The 21,379-nt window shown below is 43.3% G+C and overlaps 1 protein-coding gene across 2 annotated transcripts in view; it reads left to right on the plus strand.

Moving 5' to 3' along the window:
* The first annotated feature begins 1,572 nt into the window (after positions 1-1,572).
* The window catches only part of CPPED1 (calcineurin like phosphoesterase domain containing 1), a 141,513-nt gene continuing 121,706 nt past the window's right edge, over positions 1,573-21,379 (plus strand). Inside the window, exons 1-2 of one of the 2 annotated variants that reach the window (XM_073542893.1) lie at positions 1,573-1,822; positions 3,487-3,705. In XM_073542893.1, coding sequence (XP_073398994.1) covers positions 1,759-1,822; positions 3,487-3,705 — 283 coding nt within the window. In that variant the 5' untranslated portion in view covers positions 1,573-1,758. Of the gene's footprint in view, positions 1,823-3,486; positions 3,706-21,379 lie in introns of those variants that run through there. The other variant, XM_073542892.1, reaches the window with a different exon arrangement.

A 21,379-nucleotide genomic window follows, 5' to 3' on the forward strand; every position in this document is an offset into this window, starting at 1 on the left:
GTGCGTATTTCTCGCAGGTCACATGTGTGGTCCGTGTGTAATCCGTATTTTTTGCGCACCCATAGACTTGCATTGGCGTATTATGGGCGTAGTACGCTGACAATCGCAGCATGCTGCGAGTGGCACGGAGCGTAGGATACTGAGGAGAAATATACGGCTGGTGCGAGGGACCCCATAGAGAATCATTGGTCCGTGTCTAAGGCCTGTTTCACACTTGCTTTTTTTTGCAGCGCGTTTTTCCCGCAAAAAAACGCATTGAAAAACGCATACAAAAGCATACAACTGCTGCGTTTTTTTCAAGCATTTTTATGAGCATGCATGAAAAAAACGCAGAGTTTTTATGCGTTTGTATGCGTTTTTAGTGCGTTTTTACCGCGTTTGCATTTTTTTCCAACATTAGGTGGCCCCTCACACTAACCCAAACCATGACTTTACTAACCCTAACCCTGACCCTGACCCTGACCCTTAACCAAACCATACTTAACCCTAACCCTGACCCTAACCCTTAACCAAACCATACTTAACCCTAACCCAAACCCTAACTAACCTTAACCCTGACCCTTAACCAAACCATACTTAACCCTAACCCTGACCCTAACCCTTAACCAAACCATACTTAACCCTAACCCAAACCCTAACTAACCTTAACCCTAACCCTGACCCTAACCCTGACCCTTAACCAAACCATACTTAACCCTAACCCTGACCCTGACCCTTAACCAAACCATACTTAACCCTAACCCTGACCCTGACCCTAACCCTTAACCAAACCATACTTAACCCTAACCCTGACCCTAACCCTTAACCAAACCATACTTAACCCTAACCCTGACCCTAACCCTGACCCTAACCCTAAACCCCCTTAACTAACCCTAACTTTACCCAAACCCCTAAATTCCATTGTCTAAACTAATGGTAAAAAAAAAAACGCATGTGCAAAAAAACGCATACATAAGCATGCCAATGCGCACATATGCTCACCATAGACTTATAATGGGTGTCTTGCTGTAAAAAAACGCATTGCGCGCGCATGCGTTTTTTTGAGGCAAATCGGACGCACAAAAAATACAACAAGTTGCATTTTGTGCGCCTTAGCGCATACCGCAAAAAAACGCATGCGCGGTAAAACGCGTACAAACGCATGTGTATGCGCACATAAGCGCATCCCATGCAAAGTATAGGAAAAAAAACGCATGCGCTATTTAGCGCTAAATTACCGCGAAAAAAACCGCAAATGTGAAACCAGCCTAATGCGTGCTTTTTGCGCCTCTCACGCACCCGTATTCCTCGCCAGTGTGACCCCAGCCTAAATCCTAAACAATGTTATTATACGGATACAACTTTCTGATAAAATCATGATGTGTTTATTATATTAGATTTTTTACGTGTGAGGAAATGATTAGCCTTGGGGGGGGTCTCATTGTGAACCTTCAGCCAAACACTATGGGATAGCACCTTCGGCACAAAGGAATCTACAAGATCACTTATTCCAGCAGCATAGTACAGAGCACGGCAATGAGACCTCACCCGGAATCTACACTACAAGCTCGCACCGATGGGGACGATGCAACAAGTCCCGGAGCCATCAGCGCAGCCACAGGCTTCTCAATCCATTCACCGATGTGAAACCGCCCTATCTTCTCCAGCGCAGCTCCTGGCAGGCAGTGCGGGCTGATTGCCGATGTGACCGGAAGTGGAGCAGTTGACAGTGCGGCTGGCAGCTGTCCCGGTGCGGGGGGCTTGCTTGTCTTCTCGGCCATGTCGGAGGATCGGGAGGTGTTCTTGAGAGCTCGGGGCAGGACGTTCACTTCTTTCCAAGAAGGTAGTGACATTCCCCGGCGGCAGAGAGCAGGAGCTGGGCTGGAATATGGGGTTCTGGGCTGCAGGCTAGTGCACTGCTCTGCTGCCTGCTGCTGTGGAACTACAACTCCCAGCATCAGGGCATGTTGGAGGTTGTAGTCTGGCAGGGTGCAGATTATAACACTGTATAATAGCAGCTCATGGCTTGGAACACCGATAGTTTGACCTCCTCCCAAAAAAGACACACACAGGTTACTGTATAAATATCTACCGACTCTGGCATCGGGTGACTGCGGGCATCACAGAGGGCACAGTGGGCTACTCCGCAGCCCCCGTCAGCCCTGTAGACACTGTGCATGTGCGACCATTGGGATTGGCGGAGGTCCCCCAGGAATCAGACCTTTAGTTTCAAATCTGACCTTTCTGGGATTAACCCATTTAAATAAACCAGGAGAATTACTTTATTGCATTAATTTTCATGACTGGTGTTAAAGAGGATGTGTAGACGCCATCGGCAGCAGTCATACGCCATGTACCTCCGAAATGAAAAACTGCTACGAGCTCTAACCGTACCCCTCGATAAAGTCAACCTTTCATTCTTACGGGCACGGGTTTGGGCACACGTTATGCAAATGACTGCATAGTGCCGTAGTCACAATAATGCCACCCTTCCTTACCTTTAAAGGGAATCTGTCAGTCAGTTTTTGCTATGTAATCTGAGAGCAGCCTGCTGTAGGGGGAAGAGAGCCTGATTCCAGTGATGTTTTGCTTGTTTCAGTACAATCACTGTTTTATCAGCAGGAGATTATCACTACACGACTATGTTTCTTGTGCCTCCTAGTCCAGCCCCAGCACTGATTAGCAGCTCTCTGTCTCTATACAATGTACACAGAAAGTTGTGGTGTGGGTTATACACAGCCAACAACTGAGTGCCGCTAAATCTGCAGCACTGTGACTCTCTGATAACTGCTGCTGACAGTAATCTAAGTGACACATCGCAGGAATCAGGGTCTCTCTGCATACATCAGATTACACAACAAAAGTCTCTGACAGATTCCCTTTTGAGGCGTAATCCTTGCAGGAACGCGGCTGAAGACCCCACCCACGGAAGATTGTCAATGTAATCAGCTCTATTGACGACTTGTCCGATATTTTTCTGCAATTTTTTTTTTTTTTAATCCTGTTACGTGCATTTATTATATACTGTCTGTATGATATAAGAGCTACACTTTCATCTGCTTCTATTAACACAGTGAGAAGAGGTGGATGAGACAGAAAACAAGCATTGCATTGGGATTTCAGGAGCTGGTGTCGTCTTTTTTTCCCCTGCTCTGCACTAACCTCACCCCGCTGGAGGCACCAATAATACACAGCTAGATTGGTTTCTCAGCATGTCACTGCACCTCTTTCAGGGAACGGGTTATTTCTGAGGCAGAAAAGACACAAAGAATTGACTGCCCCGGGAGTTATTTCACTTTGTTTAATAGAAAGGTCAGCAGCTTCCAGATCTGCGCCGTTCTGAGAAAAGTTCCTTTTTTTATAGTATGTGTAGCCTTTCCATAATTGGATCTTAGTTAATGGTCCCGGCTCTGAATATTCCGAATCCTATTATTAGTTTAATGTAATTGCTGTAAGCCACCGCTTACTGCAGAATATTCTAACGGTTCTCTTTTCTTTTTTTTGGAGATGACGAGAAGGAGTGGAGAGGTCCATTCTTCTTCATCCAAGGAGCAGACCCGCAGTTTGGGCTCATGAAATCTTGGGCGATTGGCCAATGTGACTTTGGAGGGGATGAATGGGAGGAAGAGATCAAATTAACGGAAGAGGCCGTGGAGGCCATTAATAAGATGTGTCCCAAACCCAAGTTCCTTGCTCTGTGCGGAGACCTAGTTCATTCTATGCCAGGTAGGCGATAAACACTAGGGGCTTGATTCATCATACTTTTTTTTTTTTTTTTGTCTTGTATTCATTGACATTTTGTGCACAAAATACTTAAAAATGGCGCACTTGATTCACGAATTCTGCACAAAATCAAAAATGCTCTTCATATGTTACTTTAAAGGGGTGATCCATTCCCTAAAATATCCTTTCTAAATATCTATCCTTACCCCCTAACTGCTTTGGTAAGTAGCTTTGTCACACAACACCCTACACTTCTAGCTATTCCCTAATTGTGTTTTTTTTTTTTTTTTAATTCACTTCCTTTGATTGGTTTGAGAGGAATCTTAAAGGGGTTGTCCGGGCTTTTCACATAATCTCAGTACATATCTGGGCTGCAGAATTATGACAATAAGTAATTTACTTTCTGTCACTAGTTTGCACGGTTTTCTAGATATTCTGAACAGAACAGTACCCGGGCCCGAACCTGGATCCCATTCACTTGATTGGGGGTCCGAACATCCAGTGTTTGATGCGTTGTCATGTGCACAACATTGCGCAAAACACTGCTTCTGATCGGCGGGGAAATCATACCCCGCCGGTCAGAGAGCCGCAGTTCCCACGCTCTCAGCTATGATCGGAGGTATAAACTTTACCTCTGGTCGCTGGTGTTAGCTGATGGGACTACTGCTCCCATCATCTGACACCTGCTGCCACTAATTACAGTGAGAGCAGGAGCGGCTGATGGGTGTAGCTCCTGCGCTGTAAATAAATAATTAAAAAAAAACGGCGTGAGTTCCCCTTTATTTTTGCTAAGCAGCCAAACAAAATTCACAGCTGGGAGCTGTAACCCTCAGCTGTCAGCTTCAGCAAGGCTGGTTATTTAAATAAATAATTTAAAAAAACGGCATGGGGTCCGCCCCATTTTTGACGACCTTGCTAAAGCAGACAGCTGGGGGCTGGTTTTCTCAGGCTGGTAAGGGGCCATGGATATTGCCCTCCAGCCTAAAAAATAGCAGCCCGCAGCTACCCAGAAAAGGCACATCTATTAGATGCGCCAATTCTGGCGCTTTGCCTGGCTCTTCCCTCTTGCCCTGTAGCGGTGGCAAGTGGGGTTGATGTCACCTTTGTATTTTCAGGTGACATCAAGCCCATGGCTTAGTAATGTTGAAGGATCTATAAGAGACACATCCATTACTAATCCTATAGTTGTATTGTAAATAAAGACACAGCCAGAATAAAGTCCTTTATTTGAAATAAAGTTTTCAACCTGGACGGTGCCAAGATGCGACAGTCCAGACTGAGAACCACTGGTGAATGAGCTGCTGAGAGCGCAGCCTCAGAGACAGGTGGTGACGTCTTTGAGGTTATGTCCAGTCACTGAGGCTCTGTTCCCAGCCGGGCTGAACTGCCTTAACCTCGGTGACATCCCCGCTAGCACTATGAGAGTTATTCACATACCAGCCCATGGCCATTCCTTGGTATTGCCGTTTCCTCCTCCGGCAGAGGATGTCAATTATCCAGTCCACTACACTTTTCTGCAGCAGGCCTTGATTGGCTGCAGTGGTTATGTGATATCTGAGCATGAAGCTAAGTTTCCTAGTTCTTATTGTGCCTGACCACTGCAGACAATCATTGGCTGCAGCTTCTACTTGATGTCTCCCACTGGCACACACAGCATGCAGAATGGCAGAGGACATAGGCAGCATTACCGAGGAATTCTGGTAGGTATTTCTTTTTTTTTATTATATCAAGACCACCATGGCGACTTTTTTAGACTTCTCAAAAGTTGAACACCCCTTTAATTAATGGCTGTTAGTTTCTGACGACTGCATTTATATATATATATAGGTTCACTTCTTACCTATGACACTGTAGCCCTGTCTTGCTGGAGAATTTACAGCTAGCTAATTAAGGCACAGGTAATTACAGCACACCGGGAATCAGGCCCAGCAGTGTAATCAGACTTGGTATTAGAATATTGATAGGTAGACAGTCGTATGGCTTAAAATAAACTTTTTTTTTTTTCCATTCTAATTGGGAATCCTCATTTGAATATTAATTACAATGTTATTTCTCGCCATTTGACACAATTAGTATTTATAATTACAATAATATGTAATGTCAGAGAACCCAGCTGGCAGCAAGGATTTTAATAGTAGAGAATTATTCCTAAGAATCTTAATAGCAGGAATTCTCTCAGAAAATCTGTCCTTCATTATATGTTTTAATAGGGCATTGGATACCAAAAGAGGGTCCCCAGTACAAAACCCCCTTTTTGAGCCAGAAGAGCCAGCTACACAGGAAGAACATGTTTTGTGTGTGTTACATGATTGTGCAGTTATTCACACACAGGCTTAGACTGGCCTACAGGAGAGCAGGAGAATCCTCCGGTGGGTCCCTGTGTGACCCATAGATCTTCAGTCTTTCCATCACCTACATTTGCTTTGGTCAGATTAAAAGACTGTCCTGTGACCGATTATTTTCAGTTTCTTCTGTTGATGGAAGCCCCAGGTGATGAGTAATGGCACCAAGAACGCTTGTGTTGACCCCACTTTGAACGAGAGGCACTTATCTCCATTCTTAAGGAGTTAACTGATGATCCGCTTTGTGCTAGTAAGCTTAGCAGTGGGGTTGTCGGTTTTGGAATCAGTGCTTAATACCCGTGTTGACAACATGTCTGGTCTTCTGTCCCATCTGTCCTGAGGCTTCCTGGTTTCTCTTCTTATCTGATATGAAGCTTAGTGATGAGCAACTATAAAAATAGGGAAGAAGCGAAAATAAGGAGAAAAAGTTGAGCATTTTTAAAATGCAGAATAATGTGGTGTAGAATACGTATAACTCTACAGTTTGTATATTGTATTGGCTTATCCTTGTTGTTATACTTTATACAGCTTATGTAGATTAATTACATTCACCCCCAGCAGGCAGTGCAGCTATAAAACTGTTTCCAATAGCAAGTCAATTAATTCTTAGTAAAGTCTAGTCTACGCAATCCTCCGTGAGCCAAGCACCGGAGAAGCACAGATCTCTCTTCTGGCCTCCAATCTAATTGATTTTACCTTCATTTACAGTCTGATAATGCTAGAAATACTGAGACTTCTCTACTTCGGTTTAGCCGTTTCCTCCTGATTCTAGATCAGCAAACGGTTTCGCTCAATTCAAGGTTATAGAGCAAGTCCGGATACAATTTACTCTGAATATGGCCAAAAGTATGAAAATTTGTGGTCAAATTCCTTTCCGCTCCCGGCACTGGAAAATCCTCACCGAGTATGCGATATGAGAATTCACAAGCTAAAGACTGAACAACCTCTTTAAAGGATTGGTCCAAAGCCGTGTAGTAGCCAAAGTCAGGTAGGTCAGGTCCACTCCTAATAATTTGAATAGAGGGCAGATGTGCGTTTCCCAGCCGTGGCCTATACACAGTTGACGGAGCTGTACTGTTCAGCTCCATAGCTGCTTTCATCAGTCCGACACCGAGAATAACTTATCGGTGGGGGAGCTGGATGCTGGACCCCCACTATTCTGATGATGAATTGATATGTGTCTACCAATTGGTGAAATCGGTAGACATATATCAACTCCAACTCTGACTTTAATACTTAGTATAATAACTAATTACATATAAAGTAACTGTGTACTGTTAATTTATTGGATAGACAGGTTTTCGTACCATTACTTTCATAGGAATACACAAAATATAATTTCAGTTCCCATTTTACAACTGTAAATTTATCATTCCTAATAATTAGACATGACCTATTTCTGAAGGAGCTGGAGTCGGAAGTTTGGCTTACGACGCTACCACCCTGTTTTTAATGCGTCCTTGGAGTTACGGTGCTGACATGTTTGTATTCGTGCCTCACCAGTAAAATGTTGATGCCACATTTATCCGTGTCTTCGTTCTCTGAAGATTTCACAGCTCATTAGCACACAGATCTCAGCCTTTCTGGAAGAACTTGTTTAAAAATTAAGCTCATGTTCGCTATCACGCGCGAACTAGATCTGAACTCACTGAGGTCGATATGATAACAGTAACTGCGCGATTGTGAATCCCGACATGAACCAAAGCTTCTTCATCTTTAAACTCAGTCTTTTATGTGAGCCGTTGTTTAGAGGGGATGTAAAAAGAAGGCAAAAAGCTACTAACGCGGTGGCCTTAACCCAAGAAAACAACAAAATGAGCATATACTCTGTAGTAAGTAAATAGTAATAGTGCATGTAAATCAGTTGGTTTGCTTAGTTAACACTATTTTGATCAAAAAAGCGTAAATGCCTTCCTACCACGACAAGGTGTACCCAATCGTGAGTGTCCTATCCTATCTCTAATATTAAATCCTCACCTTCTGTCAGCCGACCTCCATGTAGATAAGGGCAGATCAGGATCTTTTGAGCTAGGCATTTCATCTATATAGCTTCCCATGGGGTAGATTGAGGTCAGATGTCACAAGGGGAGACAAGATAGGAGTGCCCCGATTGGGTACACCTTGTGGCGGTGGGATGACCTTTACACATTTTTAAAGAAAATCAAAATAGTACAGGGTATATAATCATTTTGTTTTTTTCCTTGGGTTTTGTCTGTGAAATTGCCACAGTGTGACTGTTCTTGCACATCGCTTGTATACTAACTTATGCTCCTGCTCGTTTCTTTGGTTATACTTTAAGACGGTGGCCTTCCGTCAAGCAAACAGACGTGAATTTTGTATGGACTTTTATCGTTCATATGTGTTTCTTCTGAACATATTTTTAGCGAGTTTCATTGATATTGATCGATAGTGACAATATCTAAAATTGCCAAGAAAGGTGAAAAAAAAAAAGGCAGGCACCAAAATCTCTCCACTCCCACCAAGCTTGCCTCACAGAACATAGCACCCCCGGTCTGATGGGATCTTTGGTAATCACAAGAAAAACAATCAATAAACCATAATCCTGGGGAAAAAAGAAAAGGTGACACCATTCCTTTAAAAAGTCCTTTATACTATGTCCTTAAAACATGACAGAATGGAGTGGATGCTTGATAGACGATGGCCGTAAAGCCTGCCAATATGGTGGGGGGGAGGGGTTTACAGAGCTCATGAATATGGAGGACTACCTGACAGCAGACTTACTAGTCCTCTAGTGATAAAATCATTTTTATTAGCAGGAGATTATCACTAGAGGACTAATAAGCCTGCTGCTAGGTAGTCCTCCATATTCATGAGCTCTGTAATCCCCTACCACCATCACCACCACCAGATTGGCAGGTTTTGCACACACTGTGCATGGGCAGAAAGCTACCAATCAGTGATGTGGGCGAGGTTATACAGAGCTGAGCATTCAGAGAACTGCTAGGTCTGCAGCAGATAAAGCAGTGATTTTATCCAAATGACAGTAAGCAGATCAGTAAGTTATACATTGCTGGAATCAGGGTCTCTGTCTCTCTATTGTGCGTCTCTCAGATTAGGTGTCAAAACCTGGTGACCGATTTCCTTTAAATGAGATCACTGGGCAGTGGCCACTATGACATATATATGGGCATTCAAAAAATTGCAGTAGTGTCCAAACGTACTTGATGCTGAAAATTATAGCTACTGATCTAGAAAGTTATATGGGATCTCTTTGGTGGGAGGTGAAAAGTTGTCATAATTGTATGACTAGAACTGGTCTGAACTCTGGGAATCCTCCATTGATCCTAAAAGTTAGGCCTCTTGTCTGTACCGCACAGGTGCCTGTTCCTATCCTAGTTGGACAGATTCTCGTATATCGCCATTTAATCAAAATGTCCTAAATGTCTTTGTGCATTGCAGTCAGACAGATGGGATGTGTGTGGTTACAGATCTGTAGTATGTGATTGAGTCATTACGGAGAATGTCATCTTTATTGAAATGTTAGGTTCCAAGATTCCCAGATCTCCAGGTTTCTCTGACTCCACTTCCATTGAGTTCTTCAGCAGGACTACAGTAGATATCTGTCCTGTATAATTTACAGATCTGTAAATGTTCCTGCTAGTCTGAGTGACTGACTGCAGCCCTGTCATTTTAGTGATCAGTTGGGGAACCCGCTGACAGATCCCTAATGGGACATATGTGCCCACGCTGTGATCTGTACATGATAGCTGCTGTGTAACCCTGTGCTTTATATCTTCTGTATCTTTCTCAAGACAGTACTTGCATCTTGCACTGCTCTGCATGCCATCATGCACATCTTGTTCCGCCACAGTGCCAAGCGTCCTGAGATCGTCAGCTGTCGTTCTGCAATACATGATGACACTGATAAACGCTTGTTAATTTATTGTGCTGAAGCATATCATGGTAAAATCCTTAGTGGAGCTCAGGTATCTAAAAGAGAACCCAGACTTAGATATTGGGTCGGGGTTAATTAAAAAACAAAAGGTTTCATTTTTTTTCTTTATTGTTCTATGAAAAGTCCAGAACAATTGCCCAGTTACAGTCTATTTTAGGGCACAATCACACGGCCATATAAATCCAACCAAGATCGGAACTTGATGCACGGACTGTCCGGCGGCTCTCCCTACACGAACAGGCCAGCTTCATGTATCTCTATACAACTGTCACTCTCTGGTGGGGAGAGCCACCGGCCAGTCCCAGCACTTCGTTCTGATATCTTTTCCCGCTTTATACGGCCGTCTGATTGCTCCCTTAGGCCCTGTGCACACGGTGCGGTTTCTACTGCGGATCCACAACGGATTTGCCGCTGCGGATCTGCAGCAGAACTGCAGGTGATGTACAGTACCATTGTAGCCTATTGAAAAAAAAAAACCGCTGTGCACATGCTGCGGATTTTTCCGCGCGGTTTTTGTGCGGTAAAAAAAAAGCAGCATGTGACTTCTTTTGTGCGGTTATGCTGCAGTTTTCCACCTGCTCCATTCTATAAATCCGCAGGTGGAAAACCACAGTAAAACCACAAAAAAAGGAAGAAATCCGCAGGAAAAATGCAGGTCATTTGACCTGCGGTTTTCATTAAATCCGCGCGGAAAAATCCGTAGGAGGATCCGCACCGTGTGCACATAGCCTTAAAGGGAATCTGTCACCCCATTTTAGCCCTATCAGCTGCTGGCACCACCATCACGGGATTATCTACAGCATTCTGTAATGCTGTAGATAAGCCCCCGATGTAACCTGAAAGATAAGAAAAACAAGTTAGATTATACTCACCGGGGGGCGGGGACGGTGGGTGTCGCGGTCCAGTCCGGCGCCTCCCAACTTCATACGATGCCGTCCTCCTCCTTACTTCTGCCACGGCTCCTGCGCATGCGTACTTTATCTGCCCTGTGCAGAGCAGAGCACTGCAGTGTGCAGGCGCCATGAAAGGTCAGAGAGGTCCGGTGCCTGCGCACTGCAGTACTTTACACTGCCCTCAACAGGGCAGATAAAGTACGCCTGCGCAGGAACCGCGGCAGAAGTAAGAAGGAGGACGGCATCGTATGAAGATAGGAGGCGCCGGACCGGCAGCAGATAGGCAAATATGGGGTAACAGATCCCTTTAAAGAGAAAATATCTGGAGTTTTAGGGGTTCCAAACTAATTACATTGCTGTGTGGTTTATGAAAAACCAAATGAAATTCTTCCTTCTTGGCTGCAAAAGAATAGTTCATCATTGAGAAAATTAACTTTGAATCTTTATGTAAATGAGTCTAGAAGTTCCTCCAGGGCGGTCTGATCCCCATCTAGCACACTATTCCCGCCTAGTGGGTTTCCCCATGTGGGGAAATCTTGTTCATGTGCACAGCATTATCCCTTCTATTAACAAAAAGAAGATTACTGTATGAGATTGCTTGACTAATACCAGTGAGGTATCAATTGATCCCATTGGAATGGAGCTACTTGGTGAATAATTCAGAAGTTAGAAGCTCTAGTTTAGGGGTATCCAACTTGTCACCCACGGGCCACCCAGGATGTCTACAGCAGGGCTGTGGAGTCGGAGTCTGTGCTCATTTTGGTGGAGTTGGAGTCGGTATAAAATGGACCGACTCCTAAAATATATAATAAATTGGGTACAGTAGTTCACTGCAGAATATGCTGACTATTTTTTCATAGGAATTTGGGAAAGTTATGAAATGTCCTATAAATGGCTGTTCTATTCCTGATCTAAGGCTACATTCACACACACCGTTTTTCCTGCGTTTTTTGAGGATACGTTTTTCAGTTGCAAAAGCAGATCAGCTTTTTAAAAAACAGCATCACCTGAAAGGTTTTTGGGCTCATACATAATGTTTTCAATAGCAAAACCAGATTAGAAATCTGCTCTATCTATCCATTTATCCATATCTGTCTATCCATATCATATCTGTACCAAAAAGAATGAAAGCCGGATAGCACACAGGCTAACACTCCTTTTTTTTTTTTTTTTTTTTTTAGCACCAGTCAGGTACACCTCATAGCTGCCCAAAAGGACGCCCAGGACAGGCATTGCTCGTCTTCAGTAACACATCAACATCAATTGATAGTTGGAATAAATAGACTGCATTCATCACCACATCTTCTTAAGGTGCAGGCTTTATTTTCAAGTGTAGGGGTGTGAAGAATGAGGTTCTGCAGCAGCTGAGGTGTGCAGTATGAAGTTATGCGGAACAGTATGAGGTTCTGCCCCCCCCCCCCTAGGTTTGATCCTGGCTACGCCCATAGTGAATGTAGCCTGAGGATCTAGGCTTTAGCCGAGATAAGTCATAGTGTGTGTGTGTGTATGTATATATATATATATATATATATATATATATATATATACACACAGTACAGACCAAAAGTTTGGACATACCTTCTCAATCAAAGCGTTTTGTTTATTTTCATGACTATGAAAATTGTAGATTCACTCTGAAGGCATCAAAACTATGAATCAACACATGTGGAATTATATAATTAACAAAAAAGCGTGAAACAACTGAAAATATGACTTATATTCTAGGTTCTTCAAAGTAGCCACCTTTTGCTTTGATTACTGCTTTGCACACTCTTGGCATTCTCTTGATGAGCTTCGAGAGGTAGTCACCGGAAATGGTTTTCACTTCACAGGTGTGCCCTGTTAGGTTTAATAAGTGATTGGGATAACTTTGAAAGTGTCCCCAAGTGCAATGGCAAAAACCATCAAGCGCTACAAAGAAACTGGCTCACGAGGACCGCCTCAGGAAAGGAAGACCAAGAGTCACCTTTGCTGCGGAGGATAAGTTCTTCCGAGTCACCAGCCTCAGAAATCGCAGGTTAACAGCAGCTCAGATTAGAGACCGGGTCAATGCCACACAGAGTTCTAGCAGCAGACACATCTCTACAACAACTGTTAATAGGAGACTTTGTGCAGCAGGCCTTCATGGTAAAATAGCTGCTAGGAAACCCCTGCTAAGGACGGGCAACAAGCAGAAGAGACTTGTTTGGGCTAAAGAACACAAGGAATGGACATTAGACCAGTGGAGATCTGTGCTTTGGTCTGATGAGTCCAAATTTGAGATCTTTGGTTCCAACCACCGTGTCTTTGCGTGACGCAGAAAAGGTGAACGGATGGACTCTTCATGCCTGATTCCCACCGTGAAGCATGGAGGAGGAGGTGTGGGGGTGCTTTGCTGGTGACACTGTTGGGGATTTATTCAAAATTGAAGGCATACCAGGGTGGATAAAAATCAATGTTTTTTTTTTAAAAATCAAAAAAATCGGATTTTTTTCAATAAGCTGCTTTTTGAGGAAAATATTTTACCATCCAAAGGTTCTTCCATCATGAGATAAAGCGGAGTTGTTTAACTCAGTAGAATAAAGGCTGTATATGTGTAACATTCACAATGCCATGCTCTTCCAGAGGTTTCTGTAGGATTAGTGGGCAGTTTCTCTCCTATATTATCACAGACGCTCGCTTTACTTACGCAGTTCTCAAAACTGAATTTGACTCCGCAGAGGTCCCAGCCTCTTCTTCACGGCAAAAATGTTACAACATGAACAGAGTTGAGAAAAAGACCTTAATCCTATTGTTCTACAAACCTATGAATACAGAATCAACCCCTTCAGTGCCAAGTCCAAGAAGTTAGACAATATGTTTCTGATTGTTTGGAGTGGAATAGATCTGCACAACACAAGAAGAATGTGAATCTAAGTGTGAGGAGGAGGAAGGGCAAGCAGACAAGAAAATGAAAGTGAAACTTTGAGCACAATACTGCAGCATAGCCACAGACAGACAAGTCTGGATCTGTTTGTGTGTACGATCTGAGGTTTATTACATTCTTTCCTTATAATGGCAGCAGGCCGTAAAAGAGACCCAGTTTGGGAATATTTTAATGAAGCTCCTTCACCTATCGGTAAGGCAGGCATGCGTGCAAAATGCAAACGATGCAACAAAGAGATGCAAGGCCTGGTGGCGCGAATGAGGCAACATCATGAGAAGTGCGGTGATGAAGATGACCAAAGAAACACTTCTGAACAGGCAGGATCTTCAGGTTGGTAAACATTTTTATTGAATCCTATTTCTAAAGACTGAACTGTCATGTGTGAGATAAATTATATTTCTTATTATTACTGCATGTTACTGTCATTTGGTACAGTTATGAAGAAAAACAAATATTCCTTTTGGGGCAGGGGCAGTGATGTGTTGTGTACAATAAGCAGAAATTGTATAAACAATAAAATAACAGCATTGACTTTTTTTGTTTAGGGGAATTCATGGATTCTGGAAACTATCCACCTCCAAGATCACCATCATCCTGTTCTACAGTTTCAGAGTTATCCATCCAGGATAGTGCTTAATTAGCAGCAGCAGCATCATCAGACACCCACAGCCACATATCACCATCACCCAAAAGGAAGAAAAAACCTTTACCTCCTGGAACCACCATAGATAGGTTTGTGATAAGAACTAGCAGATTAGAAAAAGAGTTGATTGATGAAAAAATTGCCCAGTTTATTTATGCAACAAACTCTTCTTTCCGTCTGACTGAGAACCCACATTTCATTAATATGGTTCAGTCACTGAGACCAGGATACAGTCCACCCAGCAGAGCTGATGTTGCAGGGAAACTGCTGGATCAAGTGTATGACAGAGAAATGGAGCAATGTGCAACAGCTCTGGAGGGTAAAATTGTTAACCTAAGTATTGATGGGTGGAGTAATGTCCACAATGATCCTATTGTATGTGCTTGTATAACAGAAGAAGGTAAAGTCTTCCTTGCACAAACAGCTGATACGTCAGGAAATGCACACACAGCAGAATACTTACAAGAAGTGGCAGTAAAAGCTATAACGACGTGAACAAAAATTCAAATGTCTAGTACGCAGTTTGGTCACTGACAATGCTGCAAACGTATCCAAGATGAGAAGAGATTTAGAAGAGCAGGGAGGGAATACAAAGCTGCTAATAACATATGGTTGCAGTGCTCATTTGCTGCACCTCTTAGCCAAAGACTTAAGTGTTCCAGAAATAAAGGCTAATGTTGTTGAAATTGCTAAATACTTCCGTAATAATCATTTTGCTGCAGCAGCTCTGAAAAGGATGGGTGGAACCAAGCTAACGCTCCCACAAGTTGTTAGATGGAACTCTGTGGTGGACTGTTTTGAGCAGTATATCAAAAGCTGGCCTATTCTGATGACACTTTGTGAAGAAAATCGAGATAAAATAGATGGCACTGTCACGGCCAAAATCCTCAACATTGGGCTTAAGAGAAATGTTGAACATATGCTGAGCTTCCTGAAACCCATCTCTCAAGCTTTAAACAAAATACAGAAAAATAGCTGTTTTATTGCGGATGCTGTTGAAATTTGGAAGGAACTGAGTGAACACTTGAAAAACAGAACTACACATGGACAGAATTAAATTACAAGCAGTAAACAAACGAATGGGACAAGCACTGACTCCAGCTCATTTTTTGGCAAATATTGTCAATATCCAATATCAGGGTCAAAACCTAAGTGCTGAGGAAGAGGAGTTAGCTATGACATGGGTATCCAGCAATCATCCATCTTTAATGCCAACTATAATAAACTTCAGAGCTAAGGGGGAACCATTCAAGAAATATATGTTTGCTGAAGATATTTTAAGGAAGGTCACACCAGTAAACTGGTGGAAGTCACTTAAGCGCTTGGATTTAGAGACTGTTCAAGTAATGATTTCACTTTTAACAGCAGTAGCTTCTTCTGCAGGCGTTGAAAGAATATTCTCTTCCTTTGGACTCATTCATTCTAAATTGAGAAATCGGTTGGGACCCAATAAAGCAGGAAAGCTTGTTTTTCTTTTCCTGATTATGAATATGATCAAAGAAGAAGATGATGATGAAGATGACGACAAGTGAGCTACAGAGGACAGCAGGGACAGTAGTATTTAAGTTTTTCATGTGTCGGCTGGGCTGACAGCCTAAGTTTCTTAAAATATATATATATATATATATATATATATATATATATTTTGTTTAGCCAAATTAGTTAAACATGGATGTTTGTTTAAGCAAATGACTTATGCTGTAATGTTGTTATTGTTTCAGTTGAATAAATCTATTTAAATTGTTATTAGGGTCAGGATTATTTTTCTCCTTCCTAAGTACAACAGAACAGTAATGTCCAAATATGAATGATTAACCCATTAAACTGGGGAGAAAAAAGTAATATAAAAAGTGATTCTAAAAATCTTCATCTACTTGCATGTTAAAGTAGCAAGAACTAGTTTAGGTAGAAACTTTGATTTAAATCACTGATTTAAATCAAGCCTTACTGACTAGTGATTTAAATCGTGATTTAAATCCGTTAGATTTAAATCAAATCCACCCTGAGGCATACTGAGCCAACATGGCTACCACAGCATCTTGCAGCGGCATGCTATTCCATCCGGTTTGAGTTTAGTTGGACCATCATTTATTTTTCAACAGGACAATGACCTCAAACACACCTCCAGGCTGTGTAAGGGCTATTTGACCAAGAAGGAGAGTGATGGGGTGCTACGCCAGATGACCTGGCCTCCACAGTCACCAGACCTGAACCCAATCGAGATGGTTTGGGGTGAGCTGGACTGCAGAGTGAAGGCAAAAGGGCCAACAAGTGCTAAGCATCTCTGGGAACTCCTTCAAGACTGTTGGAAGACCATTTCCAGTGACTACCTCTTGAAGCTCATCAAGAGAATGCTAAGAGTGTGCAAAGCAGTAATCAAAGCAAAAGGTGGCTACTTTGAAGAACCTAGAATATAAGACATATTTTCAGTTGTTTCACACTTTTTTGTTAATTATATAATTCCACTTGTGTTAATTCATTGTTTTGATGCCTTCAGAGTGAATCTAGAATTTTCATAGTCATGAAAATAAAGAAAACTCTTTGAATGAGAAGGTGTGTCCAAACTTTGGTCTGTACCATATGTATGTAATTGATATTATACAGTGTATTATATATTTACAATTTATTTCAGTTTTTTGTTCTAAAGTTGTATTCCAATAAATAGATATTATGTTCTATCTAAATATCTTGATTATTGTATCATAGAGATGATTAAATGTCTGATGTTCACATTGTACTACAATGAATTTTTCACTTAAATATAAGCAATATATGTGGGAGTCGGAGTCGTGGAGACGGAGTTGGTGTAAGGGAAATTGAGGAGTCGGAGTCGCAGGTTTGGCTTACCGACTCCACAGCCCTGGTACAATATGAATGCGGACCAACACAAATTTGTATGCATCAAGTATTATGAGATTATTTTTGTGACTACTTGTCGCAATTTGTGCAATAAGGAGGAAGTAGGTATGAATCCTGGAGAAAGACCGAAAATGAATGAAGGAAGTCAAGAAGGAGAAAGCGGAGGAGAAGTAATCTGAAAGAGGCTTCTGCTGTGAACTCATTTTCTGCTCCACCAGTTGAGTTCTCCTTCCGTTCTCCCTCTGGTGGTGACAGGAGGTAGTGAGGTTGGTTTAACTGGTAGTGATCTGCTACCTGATGAGGAGTATAATGATTGTATCTCTGGAGTATCAGACTGGATATAAGACAGCCGACGCCCTATCCTGGTGCTGGTGATTCAGTCTGCTTCTCAGGTCTTAGACTTCAGCTCTGTTCCAGTCTTCTCAAGTTAAGTTTGTTTTTGCTATTGTTCACACTTGCTCTTGTTGGTCAATTCACTTTTTTGTGGTCAGCCAGCCCCGGCTGGGGTTGTGCTAAATTTCCACTCCTATTTATCTGTATTTTCCTTTTGGTCCCTTATTAGATTGGTCTCTTTTTGCTCTGTCTCAGAATATTTCAGAGTGCTGATTAGAGTTGAGCGATACCAGCCGATACTTGAAAATATCGGATCGGAATGGATCGGCCGATCTTAAAAAAAAAAGTATCGGTATCGCCGATTCCGATACCGGGAACCAATGCAAGTCAATGGGGCCAAAATATCGGAATTAAAAAAAACCCTTTCTTTCCTTGTAGGTTAATTCTACATGAAGAAAAACAACTAAGAATAATGTAGAATGTATTGTGGGAGGTGGAGGAGACATTAAAGCCATAGAGGTTTAGCCCAATCAAATGGAATAGCAGGAATTAAACTTTTTTTTTAAAGATGTTAGGAGTTACAAAGATATTGACTATGTTAGCCTCATTTATATTTTGCCAGACATGTATGTCTTCTTCTTCTTTCTTCTTTCTTCTTCTTTCTTATTCTTCTTCCTTTTTTTACCTTCTTCTTCTTCTTCTTATTCCTTTTTTTACATTCTTCTTCTTCTTCCTTTTTTTACATTCTTCTACTTCCTTTTTTTACATTCTTCTACTTCCTTTTTTTACATTCTTCTTCTTATTCCTTTTTTTACATTCTTCTTCTTCTTCCTTTTTTAAATTCTTCTACTTCCTTTTTTTACATTCTTCTTCTTCTTCTTCTTCCTTTTCTTACATTCTTCATATTCTTCTTATTCAACAATTATTATTCTACATATTCAACTTCTTCATCTTCTTCCTATTCTTCTTCATCATATTCTTGTTTGTGTCAGGCATTCCTGTAGTTGTTATCTAGAAAAGTTAGAAGTTTACACCTTCCGTTCTGCCTGTCACAAAAGATTTACAACAGGATTTGTCCGCGTTCAGTTTGGCCTGCAGCAGCAGGCCTTTTCCAGGGGCACCACGAGGAGGAACGGACTCACCCCCATACACTGCTTAGTCTTCTTCTGCTTATAAATAAGATAATATCATTTGCTCAGAGTATTAGTCTTATGCTTAATGTTCTTCTGCTTTGTTTTTTTTTTATGCTTCTTTGTCTTCTCTCTCTTGTTGTTCTGCATCTTGGTGGTTGTCTTCCTGTTCTTTGTCCTCTTGAACCAGCTGACGGTACTGGCACCCGGAGGGGCAGCAGAAGGAACAAGAGCCAATGGCACTACCGAGGACCAGCTGACGGTGCTGGAACCCGGTTACTAAGCAGGAGGTACCTGTGCTACAAAGCACTACCAAGGACCAGCAGACGTTGCCGGAACTCGGATACCGAGATGGAGGCACCTAGGCCAAAGGCTCTGACGAGGACCAGCTGACGGTGCTGGAACCCGGAGGGGTAGCATAAGCTGCAAGAGCAAATGGAAATAGCGAGGACCAGCTGACAGTGCTGGCACCCGGAGGGGCAGCAGAAGGAATAAGAGCCAATGGCACAACCGAGGACCAGCTGACGGTGCTGGAACCCGGTTACTAAGCAGGAGGTACCTGTGCTACAAAGCACTACCAAGGACCAGCAGACGTTGCCGGAACTCGGATACCAAGATGGAGGCACCTAGGCCAAAGGCTCTGACGAGAACCAGCTGACGGTGCTGGAACCCGGAGGGGTATCAGAAGTTACCCCTGAAAAGCAAAGTTGGCATGCCGCAAGCTGGCCGCAGTTACCGAATCACACAGTCCTACAGGGGGTGCTTGTCCTACTGGCACTATGGAACAAGCCTTTCTTACCAGAACCCGCAGTCCACATAGGAAGCACCTAAACTGCTGGCACCCTAGCCTCGGCTAACCCAACCGCAACACGACATGGCAACTTGGGGTGGCAAACTGACATTGACACTTCCCGGAAACAGCAGGCAGGGCTGGAACCAAGCTGGGCAGGAGGGAGTACCCGTGCCAAAGTCAGTTATGAGCAGCAACTGGCGATGTTGGAGCCCAGGACAAGCACTTAGCAGGCTGAGGCCTGATGTGCTGTCAATTGGGAGGCAGCAGGACAGATTGCCATCAAAACAGCAGGGGAACAGCTGACGTTACTGAACCCCACAAACACAGGAGCTAGTGTTTTACTCTGTGAAGACGGCACTTCCGAGCAAAAACTGGCTGTGTTGAAGCCCAGGGACAAGCACGGAGCAGGCTGAGGCTGCATTGAAGAAATTTTAAGATCGGTTGTAGACTACTAATTTGAACCAAGCTCCACTTAGGCCTGTGGCTTCACTGATTTTCGTATTTCCCCTGTCCTCCAACCCCGCCAGTTACAGCTCCGAAGTGGCGTCTGCACAATTCACACTTGTTCCTGTGTTACAGGTGTTCAGTCCGGTCAGTTAATCCCCTGATGTGTGTCCGGCAATGTTATGGGAATGTGGACAGAGCAGGCGACATTGCCGGACACACATCAGGGGATTAACTGACCGGACTGAACACCTGTAACACAGGAACAAGTGTGGTTTGTGCAGACGCCACTTCGGAGCTGTAAGGCCTGTTTCACACTTCCGTTTTTTCAAATCCGTCAAAATCCGTTGTTTTCCGTAAAAAAACGGATCCGCCATTTTTTGCAGGATCCGTTTTTTTTTGTCCCATAGACTTCCATTACGGTTACCGCGGATCCGTCAAAAAAACGGATCCGTTTTTAAAAAAACGGATCCGTTTGCATCAGTTTCCGTCAAAAAAACGGAAACGGATCCGTTTGGCGGACACAAAAACGGAAGTGTGAAACAGGCCTTACTGGCAGGGTTGGAGGACAGGGGAAATACGAGAGACAGTGGAGCCACAGGCCTAATTGGAGCACGGTTAAAAATCAGTAGTGGTACGACTGTGTAGGCAGCAGGAGACTTTGCCATCCACACAGCAGGGGATCAGCTGACATTACTGAACCCCACTGAGACACGGGAGCAAGTATCTCTTTCCGTGTGGACGGCACTTCCGAACTACAACTGGCTGTGTTGAAGCCCAGGAAATAGGAGGGTGTAGGCAGAAGCCTACTGTATTTTGAATGAGGTGACAGCAGGAGAGACTGCCATCCACACAGCAGGGGATCAGCTGACGTTACTGAACCCCACTGAGACACGGGAGCAAGTATCTCTTTCCGTGTGGACGGCACTTCCGAACTACAACTGGCTGTGTTGAAGCCCAGGAAATAGGAGGGTGTAGGCAGAGGCCTACTGTATTTTGAATGAGGTGACAGCAGGAGAGACTGCCATCCACACAGCAGGGGATCAGCTGACATTACTGAACCCCACTGAGACACGGGAGCAAGTATCTCTTTCCGTGTGGACGGCACTTCCGAACTACAACTGGCTGTGTTGAAGCCCAGGAAATAGGAGGGTGTAGGCAGAGGCCTACTGTATTTTGAATGAGGTGACAGCAGGAGAGACTGCCATCCACACAGCAGGGGATCAGCTGACGTTACTGAACCCCACTGAGACACGGGAGCAAGTATCTCTTTCCGTGTGGACGGCACTTCCGAACTACAACTGGCTGTGTTGAAGCCCAGGAAATAGGAGGGTGTAGGCAGAGGCCTACTGTATTTTGAATGAGGTGACAGCAGGAGAGACTGCCATCCACACAGCAGGGGATCAGCTGACGTTACTG

Source organism: Dendrobates tinctorius, unplaced genomic scaffold, assembly GCF_039654945.1.
Source record: "Dendrobates tinctorius isolate UK_male_01 unplaced genomic scaffold, ASM3965494v1 ptg000129l, whole genome shotgun sequence".
In the NCBI taxonomy this organism is placed as follows: Eukaryota; Metazoa; Chordata; class Amphibia; order Anura; family Dendrobatidae; genus Dendrobates; species Dendrobates tinctorius.